The 22,367-nt window shown below is 39.4% G+C and overlaps 1 protein-coding gene across 1 annotated transcript in view; it reads left to right on the plus strand.

Annotated features, from left to right (window-relative positions):
* IQGAP1 (IQ motif containing GTPase activating protein 1) overlaps positions 1-22,367 on the plus strand; it is a 54,158-nt gene that overhangs the window by 27,874 nt on the left and 3,917 nt on the right. The window contains exons 15-35 of the mRNA XM_027666657.1: positions 2,030-2,193; positions 4,867-4,957; positions 5,294-5,461; positions 5,829-5,971; positions 6,312-6,482; positions 7,531-7,614; positions 7,713-7,784; positions 7,877-7,946; positions 8,703-8,911; positions 9,771-9,926; positions 10,144-10,307; positions 11,083-11,307; positions 12,561-12,701; positions 12,792-12,876; positions 15,083-15,315; positions 16,055-16,187; positions 16,539-16,641; positions 17,620-17,755; positions 19,053-19,140; positions 19,569-19,781; positions 20,826-20,992. Coding sequence (XP_027522458.1) covers positions 2,030-2,193; positions 4,867-4,957; positions 5,294-5,461; positions 5,829-5,971; positions 6,312-6,482; positions 7,531-7,614; positions 7,713-7,784; positions 7,877-7,946; positions 8,703-8,911; positions 9,771-9,926; positions 10,144-10,307; positions 11,083-11,307; positions 12,561-12,701; positions 12,792-12,876; positions 15,083-15,315; positions 16,055-16,187; positions 16,539-16,641; positions 17,620-17,755; positions 19,053-19,140; positions 19,569-19,781; positions 20,826-20,992 — 3,016 coding nt within the window. The remainder of the gene's footprint in view (positions 1-2,029; positions 2,194-4,866; positions 4,958-5,293; positions 5,462-5,828; positions 5,972-6,311; positions 6,483-7,530; positions 7,615-7,712; positions 7,785-7,876; positions 7,947-8,702; positions 8,912-9,770; positions 9,927-10,143; positions 10,308-11,082; positions 11,308-12,560; positions 12,702-12,791; positions 12,877-15,082; positions 15,316-16,054; positions 16,188-16,538; positions 16,642-17,619; positions 17,756-19,052; positions 19,141-19,568; positions 19,782-20,825; positions 20,993-22,367) is intronic.

Consider the following 22,367-nt stretch of genomic DNA (forward strand, 5'->3'; position numbering starts at 1 on the left):
AAGCTGAAAATTGTGAATGTTAACCTAACTTCTATGCCTCTAGCCCTACATTTTTTAAATTTCTATTTTTCAGTAGTATTTATGTTAATAAATGACTTTTAGCAGTGATAAAAGACTGGAACTTAGCGTAATTATGAACATTTCAGCAAAACAGAAAATATGAGTAATTCTTCTTTTTCTACTGCAGTATTAGTTGATTTAAAATCCAGAGCAGAGATAAAGGAGTCCTTGAAAATAGCAAAATTAAACAATTCTTAGGTAGATCCTTCTGAGGTTCTGTTTCAGATGGTTTTAATTTTCTATTTTTTTTCTCAGTTTCATTAAGGGATCCTAACTTTTGTTGATGACCACTGCTGAAAACCTCCTGGGTATCACTTGTTTTCAAGCCATCTGTGTAATATTTAGCTCAAAGCCTTGCATCATAAGGCAGGAGAGATTTGTCACAAGTGTGGAGGTGATGCTAAAGTTTGTGTTCTGCACTGAGACAAGCAGGTGCCTTCTGCCACTCCTTGTTGTATGCTTGGTGACTTGTGTTTCACCTTGGAAAGGTTATACTCTAGAGAGGGTTAAATTTTAAAGTAAAAACCTCCTGTCTTGGTTAACTTGTTTCCTGGTTCTCCAAATAGACACTAGGTTTCCTGTTTCGGTCACATGAGCAGATTTGTTAAAACCACACAAACAGGGACCCACACTGTGAACGCACACACCGGTGGTGTGTTCATAGTATGTAAGAGATCACAGTGCAGTTCTAATAGTTTATGCAGTCCCAACATCCTGTTCCTTTTAACACTCCTTATGCTGTAAAGAAAGTGCAGAAAATCCTGTAATGAGATACATTTTTCTTCTGGGGAATTTCTTAATTCCTTGACCTGTTTCATATATGCCCTTATGCAAAGATACTTTTTATCCCCTCTCTGTGAATACATTAAATTAGTCTGAGAAGGTCCTCAAGATATATGACCATATATATTTTTCATTTCCACTATGCTTGTAAATAGTGTCAAATTAAAAAATACTTTCCAGTGAAGAGCTGTAACATATTGCTCTTCCATGGAATATGCCATGTCCACATTAGCAAACTAATCAAAGAGATTTACTACTGAGGTTCTATGCCCTTTCCTAAGTTATCGTGTCTGGTTTTTGGTAGGAACCATGCTATCATTTTAGCGATACGGTTCTTGCGATGTCCTCAACATGTATTTTTCTCTGATCTTTACTCTGTCCAGATGTAATCACTTTCCTAAGATGTTCTAGTTTTTGCATAATCTTCTGTTTTGTGAGTCTTTCTTTCGCAGAAGAATCACAAATCTTTGAATACAATAACCGAAGCTGGAAATCCTCACACTGAGTCCTTTCTTTTTTCTAAAAGATCTCTCTGTTCTGAGATCAAACCATGACTGGATCCTTCTTTAAGCAGGGAATTGAACTAGATAAATCTAGGATCCATCTCAACCTGAGTTATTTTGTGGTTTGCAGGAGATTGTTACTGTAGATAGGACATGTATGATGTACTGTTTGCATTTAGCTAACTGTAAGATGCATCCACATCTCTGATGATACAGCTAATACTACATACATCCTTAATAAAAGAGTTTTCTAAAATATGAAGTTATCGTATTTTTAAATTATATTCCATGCAAATCTTTAGCTTCCTGTGAAAATTTCTTTCTGGATAAGCCAGAGCCTTGGAATATTGTAAACTCTGGCCATTTGGGCTTTGATAATTCTCTTCTAGTGGCTCAGAACTGTGTGTCTGAGGACTCAATTTTGTCCCTGCCTGTGGTCTCCCTGAGTGATTTTTTTCTTTTTAACTTTATTTTTTTAATTACCGTATCCAGGAATTATGACTGCTTTAAGGTGGAGAAATAGTCTTGCTTTCTTTACTGGTAAATATTGTCTTCTGTTAAAAATATTGCGGTTCTTGGCTGATATTTAGTTTAGGAAGGACTAACTGCACTTTTCTTCTGAAGCAATTATTGTTGACCAAAAATGGAACTTTGTCTTTCTCTCCCTATGCCTTCCTCCCTAGGGATTTTGGCAATTGGTCTTATCAATGAAGCTCTGGATGAAGGGGACAGCAAGAAGACTATTCAAGCCTTACAGATTCCTGCAGCAAAATTGGAGGGTGTAGCCACAAAGGTAGCACAGCATTATCAGGATACGCTACTTCGAGCCAAGCGAGAGAAAGCACAGGTGAGTGTAGTTAAATGGACCTCTTGAAAGACCTTTACATATGTGTAATGAAATTCTTACTGGTCTTGAAAATCAGGAATCAAAACTGGCAGTGGAGAGATGGGCATTCTGCATACCTTCAGCTGATCTTACCTGGTCAGGTTGGATCTTTCTGTATTAGAGAAAGAGATTTGCAGCTAACAGTATGAATCTTCATGAACTCTGGAGATAGGTGTAAGGATATTAAGTGCATGTGGTGGCTTATTACAGCTAATCCTGGGTCCTGAGTGAGATACGTGTTTTGTTTGCAGAAAAATAGTATCATCTGTTTCTGAAAGGAGACCATATTCATTCCAGGAGTACTGAACTTCTGAATGCAAGTTTCCGGCAAGCTGAAGTATTTTTTTCTAATGTTCTTTATTAAATGTCATAGGCATAGTTATATATGGCAAAAAGAAAGTTTCTGAAAGTGGAAAAATCTGTTAAGTGATAAAATAGAAAAAACACGTGAAGCAACATACGTGCTACTAGCAAAATGTATGCTGATGCCTGTGACACTTTAATAGCTTATGATTTTTTTGAGCAGTAGTTGTCATTAACCAAGGACTTCTACCTGCTTGTACATAGTTGCAGCTTTTACTAAATGAAAGGTGAAGATGGAGAGAGGAAGAGCAAGTTTCATCTTACAGATTTAAGAAAGGTGATGAGGAGTGTGCCTGTGTGTACTCAACTTATTTTTGAGTAGTAGGGATTGGACACAGGTTTTTTTCTCCTCTGTTTACAAAGAAGTAGCAGACGTCTGTGGTTTCAGTGGCTTGAGAGTGTTTAGTTTTCTTTTTTCTACTGTGGACCTCTTTGCTCTAGTAGCAATGCATGATTTTGTATAGAGACTAAGATCTGGATTGTCCTGAACACTTTTTGTTTGTTTGTTTTTGACTACAGGTAAACCCACATGATGGCAATAGCTGAAAACTGTATGCATTTCTAATGAAAATCATTAAGCAGCTTTCCCAAGGACCCTGACAGGGTTAATGTTTGTCAGGAACCCATTTTGTGCTGAAGCATTTCCTCCCGCTGAGTCAGAATAAAATAATGAACTCTTTTTAGTGTGTTCTTAAACTTGTGCCAGGGTGTGCTGGTAACTTCTCAGTTGGCGTGAAATTACCTTATTTAGACATAAGTAAAGAGCTTGTCCCAGCAGCATGGCAGAAATTTCTGAAATAGAAAGATCATATTATAAAGTAACAATGTGGGGAAAATAATTATCATCTGAAGTCAACTGTTATGAACTAGTGATTTCTATACCTTGGGGCTGAGAGGGATTGTACTTCACCTCAAGACATTGTTCAGTTGTTTATGTGAATGGGGAGCGCTGTATGATACATGTTTCTTTTGTGATGAGGAGAGAGAGAAAAAAAGCAGTAGACCTTGTAGTATGTTACACTGTGTGTACCTTGCAGAAAGCCTTGCAACAGTAAAACTGTAGACGAGCACCGGATGGTTTTGGTAGTGTTTGGGTTGACTTCTACTGGTACACAGTACAGTACAGTTATAGTGATTATTCTCCCCCACTCCCTGGACAGGACTTTTGCTATTGCTGATACTCTTGTGGGACTATCTGGCTTTCAGATGAAATCTGCCTGTGAAAGTCATGTTAAGCTCTTGAATGAAGTATCATTTAAACAAGTTAGTTTCAAACTTGCCAGAACAGTGGGAAAAATATGGAGGGCATTTTCAGTCCAGCCTTAAAGCTCTTGAACATTGTAAGTAGTGGTTCTTTTGTGCAGAGTGATTATTATTCCGCACCAGAACTAAACGTTTCCTGTGTCCTGTTTGTACGAGGAGAGCTATCAGAGGGGTGGCAGTTGCATCTTAGCATTTCTTTCAGTAGTTACCTACAGGAAACACCAGTGGGTGGAGAAAAGCTTATGCTTGGCAACTGCTAGGTCATTGTTCTTTATATATATTTTGAGACTTGCTAAACACTTGTCTCTTTCCTCTTCTCAAATTTCTTCATGTAACATGAGCTCATTGGATTTCCCAGCCAAAATACAGGATACTGTGTGATCACTGCTCCTTGACAAGCAATCTGTTAAAATAAAGACTTAAAACATGGCTTTGACTGCTGTGTGTGTCCACCCACCTACGATACATGCAATGCTTTTTTGCTCTGGTAGTTTGTACAAGCTTGTGAACTTTTGTGGGCAGGGACAAGAGCAACCTGATATGACATTACTTACCCAAAAAGTTTTTAGTTTCTGCGCACAGATGCGCATTGGCAACTCTGTGTAGTTGTGTTCTGTTGAAGGACTAACTTCTTGGGAAGTCATGTCCTCCTAGCTAGTATGGCTTTAGGACTGACCAGTACTGAGTCCCTGGCCTTGTGTTCTCTCTGCTTATCAGAGTGATTCCATTGATAGAATTTCTTCTTCCTTCTATTTCCTGAAAAGAGGTTTTGACTGGGAGCAAGTATTGAGTTTGGTAATGCCATACTAGTCTCCTAGTCACAGAGATATCCTGTGATACGAAATGTGCATGATATCCTTGTATTGGAAGACTGAAATACTTCTTATTCCCTCCGATATGGGTAACTACTCTATTGGCTATTGTTGAGCATGGAGTATTTTACTTTGCAAAAATAGTGATACTTCTCTCCCCACACTGTGTATATTTTTCTTGCTCTATTCTCTTCAGGACACACAGGATGAAACAGCTGTACTTTGGCTAGATGAAATTCAGGATGGGATTCATAAGGCTAACAAGGACACAGAGGAGTCCGAGAGATGTAAGTATTATCACACACTATTGTTACTTTGTGTGTTGAGAAATTCTGATGGTAAATCAGCACCATACTGGGATTTGGGGCACACAAATTACATGCTTTCAAGTGCAGTACCACATATGGTGGGACACTCTGTACTGAAGAGGCCTCTATACTGCAAGTTATCTGATTGTTTTTTATTTATGTTTTGTATTTATATAGACTTATTTGTGTAGCACACAAACACCCCAACTATAAGAGTGTGTTCACATTGCCTTACTCTGTTCTGCCAGTGTGTGTTTGGTGTGAGTCACTGAGCCCGTGAATGCCAAGCTAACCTGCTTCCTGGTGTTATCCAAGTCTCCTTAGGAATTCTGGCCATTAATGAAGCAGTAGATCATGGTGATGTTAGCCAGACCCTGAGTACCTTGCGTTCACCTGATGTGGGACTATATGGAGTCACTCCGGAATGTGCTCAGACGTACCAGCAAGAGCTGTCAGAAGTCAAGAGAAGAAAAATGGCAGCAGGTACACCTTCAGTAGCCTACTGTTAGTGAAATAAATTCAAGATTATTGTATGCAGAATTGGAACTGGAGGTAAAAAAGCCCCTGGGAAGAAGTCTTGTGTTATAGGTGGCAATTGTGGATGCTTTGTGAACTAATTTTTTTTTTTTACAAAAAAGTGTGTGAATAGGCAGTATAATGTTCTCCACTTATAGAATGTGTTGTGTTTAGGTAGTTCTCATATGAGGTCATTAGGGACTTGGAAACATCACTTCTTTTGCTTGGAGAAAGAAGCATCTGTAATGTGGATTTCCTAGTTGTAACATTTATATGCATGAGAGGTAAGACACTTGTCTAGTTTTGAGACTGACACTGCAGTTTCTGCTCTTAGGAGGCAATGGCAGTGAATGGGTGAAACACTGGGTGAGAGGAGGCTATCATTATTATCATAACCTGCGGACCAAAGAGGGAGGATGGGATGAACCAGCAGAATTTGTGCAAAATGACATACAGCTGTCACGGGAGGAAATACAGGTAGGGTAGATAACAAATGCCCTTTCTCTGAAAAGTTGACATTCTTATCATTCCCACCCTTAATGCAGCTCTGAGATAGAATGTTTCAATGCCATAGTCACATTAACAAGCTTAGTAACTCATTTGATTTACTGGGCATCGTCAGATTGTGTGTTCAGAACTTCTTGTCCCATTTCAGAAAAATTTATCCTGTCACTAAAAGAGTACAGTGTCACTGTTTTTTTGAAAGACAGCTTTGAAGTTTCTTGTAAGCACAAAGTGGAAAGCTCATGTAGCATCTTTCTTTTTGTATCGCCGTTTTCTTTTTCTAACTCTTCTTCCTATCATAACATGAATTCAGAGCACCATATCTGGAGTCACTGCAGCATACAACCGAGAGCAGTTGTGGCTGGCCAATGAGAACCTGATTATGAAACTTCAGGCTTGCTGTCGAGGGTATCTTGTTCGCCAGGAATTCAACTCAAGAATGAATTTTTTGAAGAAACAAGTCCCAGCAATCACTTGCATTCAGGTAATGATAGCCTTTAATTATGTTTGAAACTTGTTCTCTGCACACAATTGTCTTTGCCTCATTTTGTAAATTATCTAAAGGCATTTCCTTTGCCAGCGAACTTTGGTATATTATTTGCTTTTACGTGTCATGTATAGTCAGTAAAATCTTGTCACACAGGATTGGAGAGAGAAAAACTTATTTGAGGAAGCTTTACCTATTATTTTTTTAACAAGTTTCAGTGTTTTGGAAATAGGGCAATATGAAATGTGTTGCATGTCTTGATAGTGATAATACTATGAGATGCATTACTGTTGTGATTCGTCACGAATTCAAGAGAAACAGTGGTTCAGTATTCGGTAAGATTGTTCTTTTCAAATTTGTCCAGGGATTTGGAGGACTGAGGACCTGAAAGATATAATTGGATAATTCCATATGAGATTAGGCTCATTTACAGGACAGCAACAAAAACACCCTTTCTGTGGTGTTGTAACTGAAATGCATGCAAATGAAATAGTTACTTTGCACCCTATTACCATTTTATTATTTGAGCAGTGTATGTTTGTTTGTTTCTGCTTAAGTAACACATCCTCTGCCTGTATGTTTAACAAAACCTCCAAACCCACTCCTAGCTCATTAAAATAACACTCTGTCCCTTTAAGTGTAGTCCAACCCTTTGCCTAACTTCTCTTCCAAGTGTGGATAGCAGTGATCTGCTCTGAAGGCTTAAAATGTTACATCCCTGTTCTCACCGGCAACAGCATGTAACATGTGATCCTCTTGTAGAACAGTTTCTGTCAAATTGACTGTTTTGCTATATCCTTGATCCCTAGCTGTGTTTCAGAAGGCCCAGAATCTTCATGGGGTAATTTCAAGTCTCTCATGATTGCAGTTGGGAAAATAGTTAAATGCCTCACAGAATGTATGTCTTGATAAGACAAGCATGTCTCCCTCATGTTTTATTTAACCAAAAGGGAAGTCAGAAGCTGAGGAAGAGAAAGAAACTCAGATTTGTAACTACTTCTCCTTAATTAGAAAAGTAAAGTGAGCGTGCCTGTTTTGTTTTCAGTCTCAGTGGCGCGGCTACAAGCAAAGGAAGGCATATCAAAGCCGTTTGGATTACCTGCAAGCACAAAAGGACCAAGTAGTAAAGGTAGTGCGGGGACCCTGCTGACTTTTTTGGTAAACCTTTTGGGTAGTGAACTTTGTAAGAAAAGTTTCTATCTGAGTGTTTTGGTTACCTTTGAATAGATTCAATCAATGACCAGGATGTATCAAGCCAGAAGACGTTACAGAGATCGTCTGCAGTATTTCAGAAACCATGTAAGAGGCTATCTTGTTAAATGTATTCTGCACCTGACTTTTGTACTCTTTCCAGAATGATGTCAAGTGCTTTTTTGTTTTTTAAATCCTAGATAAATGATGTTGTAAAAATCCAGGCCTTCATCCGAGCGAACAAAGCACGAGAAGACTACAAAACCCTCAGTAAGTATTGCCAAGAGCATAAAACTGATGTGCCTCGAATCTCTGTTTGCGAAGGATCATAGAATCATAAAAGAGATTCCTCAGCTTTCTCAGCCTGTCTCCATAGGAGAGATGCTCTAGCTCTCTGATCATCTTTGTAGCCTTCCTCTGGACTCGCTCCAGCAGCTCCACATCCTTCTTACGTTGAGGGCCTCAGAGCTGAACACAGTGTTCCAGGTGGGGTCTCGCGAGAGCGGAGCAGAGGGAGAGAATCACCTGCCTTGACTTGCTGGCCATGCTGCTTTTGATGCAACCCAGGATGCAGTTGGCTTTCTAGGCTGCAAGTGCACATTGCTGGGTCACATCAAACTTCTCGTCAACTAACATGATGTTGGTTGTGCGATCTATAACATCAAGACAGTTTTGAGGAGTGATTGGGATGAACCTTTGGTAGGGCAGTGCAGAAAGTAGGTAGTTCTTGAGACTGAAGGAAAACTTGATTCTAGCTGTTGCTTTTTCTGCTGATATCTAGAAGTATAGGTTTGCAGTTAGCTTTGACAGTGTGGACTTAGCCTGTGCTGATACTGACTTTGTTCTTCTTTGTTTCTCTTATGATTTTCTTAAACAAGAAATGAAAAAAATGTCAGAAGCTGTTTAGACTTACTGGTACTAATTTAGTTCTGGATGCTCCTTGATGTGCTGTTTAAACATAGATAAGGCATATATTTACTTCTGTTTGCCATCCCTTGATGTTTCTTTTTTCTTGCCTGTTTTTAGTTAATGCTGAAAACCCACCTATGACTGTGGTTCGGAAATTTGTCCATTTGCTCGATCAGAGTGACCAAGATTTTCAGGAGGAGCTTGAGCTAATGAAACTGCGTGAGGAAGTTGTAACCTTGATCCGATCCAATCAGCAATTGGAAAATGACCTCAATCTCATGGACATCAAAATTGGGCTGCTAGTGAAAAACAAAATTACATTGCAGGTAAGAAATGTGCTTATGGGAGACCAGCTACAGATTGAATTGAGCCCAGTGGTAGTTAGCATGGAGAGCTTCTGGCTGCAGATGTCAGTTGCTCAAACCCAGTAGAAAACATTGCCCCAGACTTGCAGTTTTTACTCCCAATACATTCTTAGTCCATTCCACTAATTTAGTATGCATCCCTAGAAAAAAAACTGTAGGAGGAGAAGAAACAAGACCTGAAGCTAAAAAAGGCAAACACCAGACTTTCTTGGTCTAATAAATGCAACAGATTTTGTGTTTGAACGCTTTGATAACTCTGTTTTGTTGCTCCTTTGTGGTTAAACAAGTCACATGCCACAAGCTTGCAGCAAGGGGGGTGACTTTGGAGGCAGGAGACATGCTTGTGCCACTTGGTTGTTGGTTAAAGAAAACCCCACTCTATCACTTGGCACCAAAAAAACAAAAAAGACTCTTGCTGATACAACATTGCCTCTTCTTCAAGCTGAAGTTCTGGTCAGCTTTTTGTGTGGTCCTGGATTTCGGTACTGTAGGCTTCTCCCTATGCAAAATCTCCATTGGTGTACCAAAATTTATCTTGGAAGGAAGCTGCAGCGCTTGACTGATGCTTGCAGTGAAAAATGCCATTGCCGTCTGAGTATGTAGAGGCAGTGAACCAACTAAGTATGGAACAGGGGTTTTAAGTTGTAAGCCCAGAGAAACTGCTGCCTTAGCAAATAATGCTTCACTTTAATAGCCCCAGGCATACCTTGACCCTGCCTTTCTACATCCAAGAGAAGTGGACTCTCAGATGCAACTGTTTTCCAATATTGCCTGTTAGAAACTTCTTAGAGTGGAATCTATACCTATTCTTTCTTTCCAGGATGTTGTTTCTCACAGCAAAAAACTTACCAAGAAGAACAAGGAACAACTCTCTGACATGATGATGCTGAACAAACAAAGAGGAGGTTTGAAAGCATTGAGCAAAGAGAAGAGAGAAAAGCTGGAAGCCTATCAGCATCTGTTCTACCTACTTCAGGTAAGAAACTTTGTACACCGCTCAGTAACCTTTTGTCATAGATGCTTATGTGTCTTAGCACAGTCTTTGCTTATGCACTGTCGTTTTCATAGAACCGTTAAGGTTGGAAAATACCTTTAAGGTCATGAAGTCCAACTGGCAACTGTTTTGAACTACCTTAGTTTTCGGCAACACTGATGGGGAGATGCACACTAAGTAATTTTTCTTGTTGTTGTAGACTAACCCAACCTACTTGGCCAAGCTGATTTTTCAGATGCCTCAAAACAAATCCACAAAGTTCATGGATTCTGTCATCTTCACGCTGTATAACTATGCATCCAATCAAAGAGAGGAATACCTGTTGTTGCGACTTTTCCAAACAGCACTGCAGGAAGAGATCAAGTATGTGGTAGCAATATAGTGCATTCTCGCTATTGAATCAGTTTTGGCAATTTCTCAAATTGAGGCAGTTTTCATGTTAAATCTCGTGCTAATATGCAGATAATGCTAATCTGTCCCTTCACTGTCCTCTCCCCATTTCATATCTCTTAGTGTAGTCTATATCAGAAGAATCGAGTATGTCCATTGAGGATGAGGGCTTTTTACTTCAGTCAAGACTTCACTGCTCAACATGGCAGCTAGTTTTGATCTGATGCAGTCATGCTAAAATTCAGTCTAATCTCAATTCTCCGGTGTCTGATTATAAACACCTCCAACAAACTGCAAACGCAGGCTTTACAAGCTAGGGAGAGAGCTAAATCCAAACTTCTTGGGTTCCCAAAAGCTGATGAGGAGTCTGAAAACAAGAGGCTTTATTATTTGGCATTTCTATTTCCTGTCATTGTTAGAAACTCAGGCTCTCTTCAGACATGTTTTGTTAGATTGGTTAGGCCTTAGGAGCTCGGTGTTGTATGACTTCAGTTCTTTACAATGCAGAGCAGCATAACTTGCTGTGAGGAAGAATGCTCAATGAAATTTTTGAGGAACTACTCTTTAAGTATTTTTGGGAATACTTTTAAAGCATGAAGATGGTATATACCCTGAAACAAATAACAACTTCTAAAGAAGATTTTTTTTTTTGCCTTTAAATTCATGCTTGGAATAGTAGTCCAGGGAGATGTAGGCACTGACAGAGTTATGCATACCTCATATTTCACGTAGATTCTTTCTTCTTCAGATCAAAAGTAGACCAGATACATGAAATTGTGACTGGGAATCCTACTGTTATTAAGATGGTGGTAAGTTTCAACCGTGGTGCTCGCGGTCAGAATGCCTTGAGGCAGATCCTGGGACCGGTTGTGAAGGAAATAATTGATGACAAATCACTTAATATCAAAACTGATCCGGTGGATATTTACAAGTCGTGGGTTAACCAGATGGAGTCTCAAACTGGAGAGGCCAGGTATGGGACCTGCTAATACTGTATTTTTTTAAACATTGCTTAGCTGCTTTGCGTTGCTTGGTTAATCATTCAAAACCATCCTTCGCTCGGTTGCATGCATCTATCCAACTGATACTGGCTTTTAGTCTCCTCAAGATGGCTTTCATCCAAGGATTCTAAAGATCATACTGCGGTGATGGTGCTGCGACAGTATTGAAAGGGAATGTCATTAGGAGATGGAAGAAGAAATGCTCTTTGGTGTTCTCCTATGTTGACTTGATAGTTAGCTATGAGATGCCCTCTAACCTAAAAGAATTCATGGTAAGAAAAGGTATTTGAGAATCTCTTCACATCAGTCTGTGTTCATGTCATATATATAGCCTTTGCAAACAGGTACTATTTTCAAGCCAACAAAACCTCTTTTGCTGGCAAAAAGCATGACATTGCAATTCTCTTAGTCATGAAATCTTTCTAGTTAATATTGGCCATTGATGACAGTTGCATTGCGCTACATGATTTTGTGTAATTTTGGTTTCTTTTTCTTCCAATGCTTGTGATTTGCTAAAACTGGAGGTTTCTATTGTGTTATTGGGGTTTTTTTAACATACTTAAAAAAAAAAAGCAAAAGCCATACAGATGAGTGAGTTTCTCCACTTGAAGCATATCTGCAGTCATATATCTTCGTACACTTTGTGCAAAATTCTGGACATGTTAAAAATGTAGGCGAAGATGTGTGTTCAGATTCTTCTCTGTACATGAGATTTAGGATATGCTTTTATGAATTGTCAGCTTTGTCCATCTGTGTTCACTGGAATTCTATGCAGTAGTTTCAACTGATTGAAAAAAATGTAACGATTAATTTGGTACAGTTTCCCACCAATCGCATGTTATATTGATTTTATGGATGCTGTTCTAGGTTCTGCTTGTGTCCAAGTTTTTATCGTCTTAATACTCAAATGTGTAGCTTTCTTTTTCACCTGTTTGCAGTCTGAAGTACCACTGTGTGTTATGGTTGGTGCTTTTTTTACCTAATGTGCGTGCTGTAAGAAAGATTCGCTTTTGAGTTAGCTGGGCCTTTTCTCGCAGTGACCATTGCAAGGGAAAGTAAAGGAAGTAAAAGGAAAAAATTTCGTTTCTCACAGTGTCTAAAAGGTTAAAGGCAACGCACAGCTCTTGTCAGTGAATATAAACTTGTTTCTGTGTCAAGCTATAAATTCTTGAAACATGCTAGCCTGAGTAATATTCACCTTTATATGTTTGACTTTTTCAAATAGCAAACTGCCGTATGATGTTACGTCTGAACAAGCACTAAGTCATGAAGAGGTGAAGACGCGCCTGGATGCCTCAATCAGAAATATGAGGACAGTGACAGACAAATTCCTGTCTGCCATAGTTAGTTCAGTGGACAAAATCCCGTGAGTCTGATGTACCCACAGTATTATCCTTGAGTTGTTGGCAGGTTCCTGCTTGCAGCAGTCTGACTTGACCTTTTCTTTCTCTCAAAGTTACGGAATGCGTTTCATTGCTAAGGTCCTGAAAGACTCCCTGCACGAGAAGTTTCCTGATGCTGGCGAGGATGAGCTTCTGAAGGTGAGGATCTGAACACCCTTGTGAATAATTGTCATGCAAATTGGCTGTGGCAAGCGCATGCCATTCTTTTCTCTTCTTGGCTATATGTGTGGAGAGGAGTGCATGTAAACCTGTATAAAGCTCATTTATTTACCTCTGCAGATAGAAAATATTTCACATCAGGATATTGATGTTAGCTTCATATACATCACTCGAGATATAGTACATTGTTTAGAAGGCAGTATTCTGTTGCTTTTGCTTTGCTTTAAACATCTTGGGCATTTGATCCTTTTGGTTTCTTGACTTGGGTTACTGTTGCTCCTAGAAAGTAAACCTTGGCTTTACTAGTATGATCAGAGCCAGCTGCTCCTTCCTTAATGAGACAAGTCAAAAAGTCTATATGCAAAATTCTGATATTCCTAATTCCCCTCTCTGTAACGCTCTAGGATAGTTTGACAGCAATATGCAGAGAGTCACTTCCCGTGATAACTAGTCAGTTTTGTATTTTGCATTTCAGTTAATTTTGAGAACTAAAAGGATCCTAATAGAAGGTGCTCTCAGATGAGTATAGCTTTGGGATTTTCATTGAAATTTCTTTGGTTTTATGACTTTTAGTAGTTGTGAAGGCCTTTGTGCCCATGAATGCTTTACTTTTTAATAAAACAAAGTTTGGTTCTTAGAATACTTGAAACGTCTCTTTAAACTTCTCTGCCTCTACTTCATTACAAAATAATTACCAATCTGAATGCTGTTTTCTTCTCTCTTCTAGTTCTGTGCTTTCCCATTTTGAGACATCGGTTCTTTCTATGCAGGTGAATTAATTTCTTCCATCTGTAAATTTAGGTGGAAAACTGCGGTTTTTGTTAATCCTCGTGGAAACAATGTAACTGTTCATATGAAAGTCAAAACTGCAGTTTTGTGCAATAACTACTTTTAGATTTTTTTTTGGCAACCAAAGATACCCATGTGATATACTGTTCTTTTTGCCCTGCAAGTTTGAAAGTTATTAATTCAGTTTCTTTCACAGATGTATTTTGTTATTACTAGTAGTAAACAGCTTTGACTGTTACCATCCCATGGCATAATCTGTGAGAGTACAGCGGAGGCTTGCATGAAACAGTTGTGAAAAACATGACCTCACTGAAAGCAGTTGTTAATTTCTGGGACTGCTTAGCAACAGCTGGATTTTTTTTCTCTGTGTTTTCAGCTGTTTGTTCAGACCCCAATCTCTTCTGTGCATTTAAGTCACATGGCAAGCAGGTGAAGCCAAGACTCAGTGACCTTCTTCTGCAAATGAGCGTGTGATGTGAGAACTATCGCTGTAAATCAGCATGTTGGGTTAATTCCTGTTTCATTGCTGGAATTACTTTTGGCTAAATATCAAATACAGGTTAGAATTATCTTTGTGAGCATATGGATAATGTGATAATCTTTATCTGCAGTTCCTTGAAATTTACTGCTGCTCACATTTGACTAGGTAAATTGGATTTTTGAAGTGTCAAATGCCATTCATCTTCTGTACTTCTGAGTTCCTTATCTCTGGATAAAATGTTTTCTCGGTTACTCACTTACTGGGGGTCTGTCCCTGAATATGTTGCGACTTACAGAAGAATTATTCTGAAAGAGAAAAGGGCTTTGGAGAATAAATGGAAAGTAATTTCCTCAGTTTAACTTCTTGGTCTGCCGTTCTTCCTCAGCCTTTTTTCTTTGTCAGAGATGGCAGCCAATGCTGCACGCTCCTCTAAGTATTAGCTCTTGCTCCATATTGAAACTACATTATCAGATTCCTCTATACTGTGATCGTTCTGCCCTCTGTTTGACTAACTCAATTACATTTAATTCTCCTGACAGACTGTCTCATGCTCTTATCAGTAGTCCATTGGTACCTTTTAATATCTCCTATCCATACATTTTTGTAAGTTTAAGTTCGAAACCTTTACGCGTAGGAATATCTGCTGCTGTATTGTCCGGCGACTAGCAGTGCTCAGTCTTTCCTTTTTGTGTTGACCGTCCTATTGCATCTTAATGATATTTTTTTTTTACGCTGTAGATTCTTTGGGATGGTATGTGTTTCTGTACAGCAGCACAGCAGAACCTTTGTATGGGAAGGGTCTTCTGGCTTATGAGGAAATAATTTTATCAAAGCACAGATTAGCTTCACTAAAATCCAGTTGCGTCCTGTACTATTGTTTATTGATGCGTTTCTTCTCTACTCAACTTTTCCCAGATTGTTGGCAACTTACTCTATTATCGCTACATGAATCCAGCCATTGTCGCACCAGATGCATTTGACATCATTGACCTTTCAGCTGGAGGTCAGCTGACCACAGATCAACGTAGAAACCTTGGTTCCATTGCAAAGATGTTGCAGCATGCTGCATCCAATAAGATGTTCATGGGAGACAACGCTCATCTAAGCATCATTAATGAATACCTGTTGCAGTCATACCAGAAATTCAGGTATTAGACCTTAGCTAATTAAGTTGGGAAGTTTGGCAGAGGGTAACATTGGAAGTATTAAGGGAAAATTATAAATTTTGAATATAATAGATTCTATCTCTGTCAAAAGTCTGTTGAAAATAAGAGATTTCACTGCCATAAGCATCATTGACAATGATAAAACATGTACCTGGAATTTATGAGCAATACATTGTATGTTAATGGGATTGCAAAGTCCAGTGTTTCGATTTAAGAGCTTCCAGAATAAAGGTTGCTTTTGCACTTACTTATTGTGGTACTTTGGACATGGGCAACCAGCATGGACATACATTCTTATGTCCCATGCGAACCCTGATTCCACATTAAAATCTAGTGGTTCACTTATCTGTTCATGTAGTTGAAGTGATCTTTTGTTCAAGAGTTGTCATCTTATATGTCTCCTGTTTTGGAAGAAAAGTAGCCCAAGTTTGCTAGGGGCAAGGGGTGATAATGCGGCGGGAGCACGAGGATGTGTGAACAAGGTGACTGAAGCTATAGACCAGCCCTGTCAATATGGAAAATGCGCAAATGTCAACGTGGCCAGTGTCAATAATTAAATTTACTAGGTTGGTTCTAATGTGTTAAACTAAAGGTGACAAACTGTAGTGTGTCCTAATGTGCCATAGTTTAAAGACTGTACTTGAGATGGTCATGGGGAGTTAATGCTCTTGATACATCACGTCACGCTTAGTGTCATGCTGTTCTTCTCTTTGTTTTGAAGACGTCTTTTTCAGGCTGCCTGTGAGGTTCCTGAATTGCAGGATAAGTTTAATATTGATGAATATTCTGACCTGGTGACTCTCACTAAACCGGTTATTTATATTTCTATTGGTGAAATCATCAATACACACACTGTAAGTATACATTAGTCACAAGTTGCTCTTTATAAGCAGTGCTTACAAAGAAAATACTACTTCTGGCTGAAGCACAAAGTTACTGAATACAAGGCTGAAAGTTGTCTCGATTTGTAGTGGTGAGAGCTTGTTGATTTATAGAATCAAGTAATTTATTATGGCTTCACTAAGTTTCTTTTGAAATCATTTAAGTGTGTGATATTGGCACAGCTTTGAATGTTAATGTTGATGCTTTGGAGTTTAGTGAAATAAGATTTTTTTTCTAAAAGATATTAACTTAGAGTAATGAAATTTTACTGTCTAGAAAAGGATGTACTGTTAACAACATAATTGTTTTTTCTGTTCATCTAGTTGCTCTTAGACCATCAAGATGCAATTGCTCCTGAGCACAATGATCCGATTCACGAGCTGCTGGACGATCTCGGAGAGGTTCCTACAATTGAGTCCTTAATAGGTGGTCTAGTTTATTTTGCTTAAGAAATACATGTTATTACCTTAAATGACTTAAAGCGCAGTAAAGAAACTGTATAAGCAATCATCACAGGTTGTTTGGGAGGACACGCTCTAAAAATCAGCAGCAGATTTGTTGCAGCATATTCTCTCGGCAGAATTTATTGCCCTGAAAAAAACAGGGGTTCTTTCTCTTCTCCCCACCCCCCTCACCTCACCTTGATTACTACATTGCAGCTATTTGAAGTTTGAAATCTAGTAGGGAGGAGGGAGGCAAACAGGCATAGTTTTTGGAGAGGATGCTTTGACAGCAAACACTTACTTTGAAGTCGCTTAATGAAAAAGGTTGGAACCTTTTAAAGGAGTGATTGCTAGCACATTTTCTTCCAGGCACTGGCAAAGAACAGAACATAACAAGTGTTATCTGAGCAAACCTAGACCTTGGGTTTAGCTAGAACTTGCCCTCCTTCCCCATTTAATTTCTCCTGTGTGCATTCTATCACTGTGGTTAATATGACAGAGTTTAATCTTTCTGCAGCCTTTTAAGAAACAGGGGGAAACTTTCTAATAACTGTTCTGGTGCAAGTTAGAGCAGGAAAATTTCTTTTTGACAGGATAGCTTGCTTTGTTTAGTAGAAGATTACAGGCGTAGTTACCAACAACAGCTTTGCTCTTAGCTTGGAAGATTCATTCTAATGAGGACATGGACATAGGCATGTCACCATATTTTTATTTTGAAAGGATTCTTGGCAGTTCAGCTACTCTCCTCAGTAACGTTCTTTCAGATTTGTTAAGAAAAAGTCTGTAACGTGTTCAAGATGGTGTCTTAAAAAGTTAGTTTTGGCTTTTATGGTGTTTTTTTGATAGTACAGGAAGCAGTCTAGTTTTTCTCTAATCTGTAATATAGGGGAAAATTACAAAGCCCTAGAAGTCAAGAACGTAAAGAATGTGATTTAATCTATAAACTCTTTCTGCTTCACAGGGGAAGGATCTGGCAATGTTAATGACCCCAGCAGGGAAATACTAGCAAAGACTGAGGTTTCTCTCACACTCACTAACAAATTTGATGTTCCTGGTGATGAGAATGCAGAGGTGGATGCAAGGACAATTCTGTTGAAGTAAGTAAGGGTTAACTATCTGGTATGTTTCTCAAAAGAAGGAGGAACCAGAACTTTCACAGTTAATCTGCAGGTGAAAAGAAGATAAATGAGGCATAATTTAAACAAAAGTGGGACTGTTACTCCAAATACACTGAGCTTGTAGCCATATCCTTTTCAATGCTGTGGCACCACTTAATAGATGAAGACTAATGGCCTTTTTGAGAAATATAGATGTTACTAGTCTAATGGAAAGAGAGCAATGGACTGTCAGGGATTTAATAATTGCCAGACTCTTTATTCTGGAGAACTTTGTACTAATATTGACTCTTGGCAAATTTTAAACAAATCCCTATTGCTGAGATGTATAGAGCAGTGACCTGACATTCAGATGCATATTTACCCACTCTGATGCATTCCTGCTCAGATGCTGGATAGTTTAATTGAAAATTCTTCAGGTCAGCTTGCCCTTGACCTAGACAGAATAATGATCTCCCAGAAGAAAATTTTGTCTCCAAAAATAACTTTAACTGGGCTTCTCAAAAGATACATCAGTATTTTCCTACCCACTGGAAGAAGGTGACAATGATTTCAAAAGTGAAGATTTACCAGATGCACTGGTAGTCATCTAAGTTGTGGATGATGAGAAAGGTGTGTGTGGGATGTACTTTGTGTGATGTCAGAAATAATTCCAGCCTGATGACAAAGTACTGAAGAAGCTATTTGATTTCACTGTGTGGCTCAGGGACAGAAGTGCCTCAGAGTATCCACTGACTGTGATTATATAGCAGCTGAGATCAAGGAACGACCCTGTCTATCGCCAGATTGGAGTCAGGGATCTGCTTTGTCTCTGTTACCATGCATATAAGAAAATAACCCTTTTGTGTTTTTTGGCACATGTTATAAAGCACTGAAGTGCACTTCTGCCTGGATAATAGTATAGACCTTTTCTGGTTGCACAAATTCGCCGTGGCTGCTACCTCCTTTATCTTTCACCTTGATGCAGCTTCTGCAGTCCACATGGCAGTACTGGGGTTACCTTGGAATATGTGGGGTAACGTCCTTTCTGTTCAAGGGAGTACCTAAGAGCAAACTTTATGTATTACATAGAGGAACCTTTCAGGGAACTGGTTTCCAGTGATTCACTGTCAAAAAAGTGAAGTCAAAAAAGTCTGATCTAGCCTAAGACTACCTGAGTGCTCATCCAGTGTTAATCTGACTTTAGGTAAATCAATAACATTGGTATTGTTGCAGAATAGAACAGTATTGACTGTCTTTCAATTTAAAGTTTTTTTTCCTATTCTTGATTTCTTTGCAGCACAAAACGTTTAATTGTTGATGTAATCCGCTTCCAACCAGGGGAGACGCTGACCGAAATCTTGGAAACTTCAGCTACCTCAGAGCAAGTATGAAGTTGTTTATCTGCATTAGTTTTAGACTAGAAAATTGCCATCTATCTAGATATATGTGGGTATACATAGGAATCTCCATTTATGTGTTGCAGTGAAGCTGTCTCCACTGATGGTGGAGCAGGGTGTAATAACATTAAGGAGGGTATATAATGGAAGTAAACTGTATGTGTGAATCTTACTCCTCCGATAGTTACTAGAATGTGTTTATCTAGAAGACCGTTTCAGAAGCCGGTAGACTTCTGCTGGTTCCCATGTGTGGAATATGTTCATCCAAATGCATTCACTGGAGTCAGTACAGGAGTCACAGAGCAAAACTCTTTGTCCTGTGTTATGCTTGAGGTCAGACAATCTGTTTCTGCTTCTTTGTTACCTTAAAGCCGATCTGCTTATGAACTTTGTAATTTTCTGGGTTTTTCTTCTAGGAAGCGGACCATCATAGAGCTATGCAGAAACGGGCCATTCGTGATGCTAAGACTCCTGATAAGATGAAAAAATCTGTCTCTGTAAAGGAAGATGGCAACTTGAATCTTCAAGAAAAAAAAGATAAAATCAAGGCGGGCCTGAAGAAGTTGACAGAACTGGGGACAGTGAATGCCAAAAATAAATACCAGGAACTAATCAATGACATTGCAAAGGTAGTATACCATTTGGTGGTTTCCTAGTAATCATAATGGAATTTCCCCACAGTTTGCAGTATTGTGAAACTGGCCTGAGTTTTCAGGAGGAGTAAAGTTTGTAGTAGCTAGTTCAAACCTACCTTTTGTTGCAGCATTTCCACCTCTTTGGCATCTGGGAAGTCCTTTATAGGACGTTTCTGTTCTCTCAAATGACTGTCTTGCCAGGTTCTTGGGTACTTTAAGGAAAAGCTTAATAGCCTGGAGGGGAAGTCCTGATGGATGGTCTTTTTCTCTGCTCCTTTTCACTATTTGAAGCAGTACCTTTATAAACTTGTTCACCTAAGGAAGTTTTGCCCATAACTTTAAGACATCCTATCTGTTATTTTTATTTAAATGTACCCATTCAGGAATACCTGAATGCTAAGTAGGGGGGAGTTAAGGAAAAATCCAATACTGTTGTACATTGCTACAGTGACAATGTATTTTATATCACATGTTTACTAGAAAACTATTTACGAAATGTTACGTAAGTAAACCAACTAAATAATTGCCTTTCGGGATCTGATTAGAATTAATCATACTCTGGATAATATATATCAAAAATTAAAATAGGAGTCGACAAATACATGGTATTTTTTGTTCAGGTATTAAGGCAACTGATGCTTAGTGGCTGACTAACAAAAGAAAATAACCAAGTCTGTGTGCTGCTATGGTTGTAGCCATGATTTGTAAGATAGTTTCCCTACCCAGTGGTGACAAAAATGCTGCTTTCCTTTATATCATGTGCTGTCGGTGCCCACTCTAGTCATTGCAACTAGGACAGCATTGAAGTTTGAGAAAGCAACAAAAGGTTCAAATGTACTGCTGTGTTGTACTAGTTGGTTAGTTCCACAAATAGTCATCACAGAGAAGCAGCTGTGACTCCTAAAATGAGGCTTGTAGCATGAAGCAAGACTAAGCAAAATCAAACGGTGTGTTTCAAATACTCTGTGCTCTGGGCCTGAGCAACTGGAGAGCTCAAATGACTGTTGAAGTCTCTACCTGTCTTCCTCTGTGGTGTAGGATATCAGAAATCAGCGTAGATACCGTCAGAGAAGAAAGGCGGAGCTGGTGAAGCTGCAGCAGACATACAGTGCCTTGAACTCCAAAGCTACATTTTATGGGGAACAAGTAGATTATTACAAAAGTTACATAAAAACCTGCTTGGATAACCTAGCCAGCAAGGGCAAGTAAGTATCTGGGAACCATATAATCACAGGATGGTTTGGGTTGGAAGGGATCTTAAAGACCACCTCATTCTAACCCTCCTGCCATGGGCAGGGACAACTTCCACTAGACCAGGTTGCCCCAAGCCCTGTCCAACCTGGTCTTGAACACTTCCAAGGATGGGGCAGCCACAGCTTCTTGGGGCAGCCTGTGCCAAGGCCTCGCTACCCTCACAGGGAAGTTGTTGACTGCAATTCTTTGAGTGCAACTATCCAGTCGAGTCCTTATCCATCAAGCGGTCCATCCATCAGATCCGCGTCTCTCCAATCTAGAGACAAGGATGTCGTGCAGCAGTGTCAAATGCTTTTCACAAATCCAGACAGATGGTGTCAGTCACTCTTCCCTCATCCACAAATGCTGTAACCTGTCATAGAAGGCCACCAAATTTGCCAAGCACCTGAGTGAAGGCATAGTGGCTGTCATCAGTCACCTCCTTGTTTTCCGTGTGTCTTAGCATAGTTTCCAGGAGAATCTACCAGTCACAGAGGTGAGGCAGACTGGCCTGTAGTGCACTAGGCGTTCCTTATTTGCCTTTTCCAGCCAGTGGGAACTTCACTGGACTGCCACGTTTTCTCAAATATGATGCAGAGTGGCTTATCCACTTCCTCTACCAGTTCCCTCAGGACTCAAGGGTACATCTCATCAGGGCCCATGGACTTGTGCGCCTTCAGGTTCCTTAGATGGTCTTGAACCTGATGATTTACAGTGGGTGGTTCCATGGCCCTAGAAGTGCTTCTTTCAGAAAGCACGTGTTGCTAAGAAGAATCATAATGCCATCTGCTCAAAGGTCGTCAGCCAAGCTCTTTTGCCACAGTGATAGTTTTAGGGAAAGGGTCTCAGCAGCAGTAGGAAAATACAGGGAGAGGTCAGTGCCATGAATGGCATCAAAAAGACAAACTTGAAAGACTTTTTGGTCCGTCAGGGAGAAGAGAGTGTAGAGAGTCCAGTGGCTATGAAGCAGGTTGCCCAGATAATGCACATGCTGCTCAGCCAGCCTGTCCTTTTTAGGAACAGGGAATGAAAATAATGTAGTTACATACAAATAAACCATTGATTACAGATTGTCCTCTCTTTTATGCCAAATGCAATCAGTTGTTGTAGTGTTAGACAATTCAGATTTTCTGGGGGAAAGAACGGAAAGTGCTGTGAAATGCGGGAATGTGAAAAGAGTAATTGCCAGTGTGACAACTGAGGCAAGATAGTTGTTGAGTAATCTCAGCTTTCTCCATGTCACTTGTCACTAGATCCCCTTTTACCTAATGGTAGATGGTACTGCTTTTTATGAATTACCATGTGGTTATGTTTTTGAAGAATTTTGGTTTTTTTAATATTATTTTT

Source organism: Corapipo altera, unplaced genomic scaffold, assembly GCF_003945725.1.
Source record: "Corapipo altera isolate COAL_440 unplaced genomic scaffold, ASM394572v1 349, whole genome shotgun sequence".
Lineage (NCBI taxonomy): Eukaryota > Metazoa > Chordata > Aves > Passeriformes > Pipridae > Corapipo > Corapipo altera.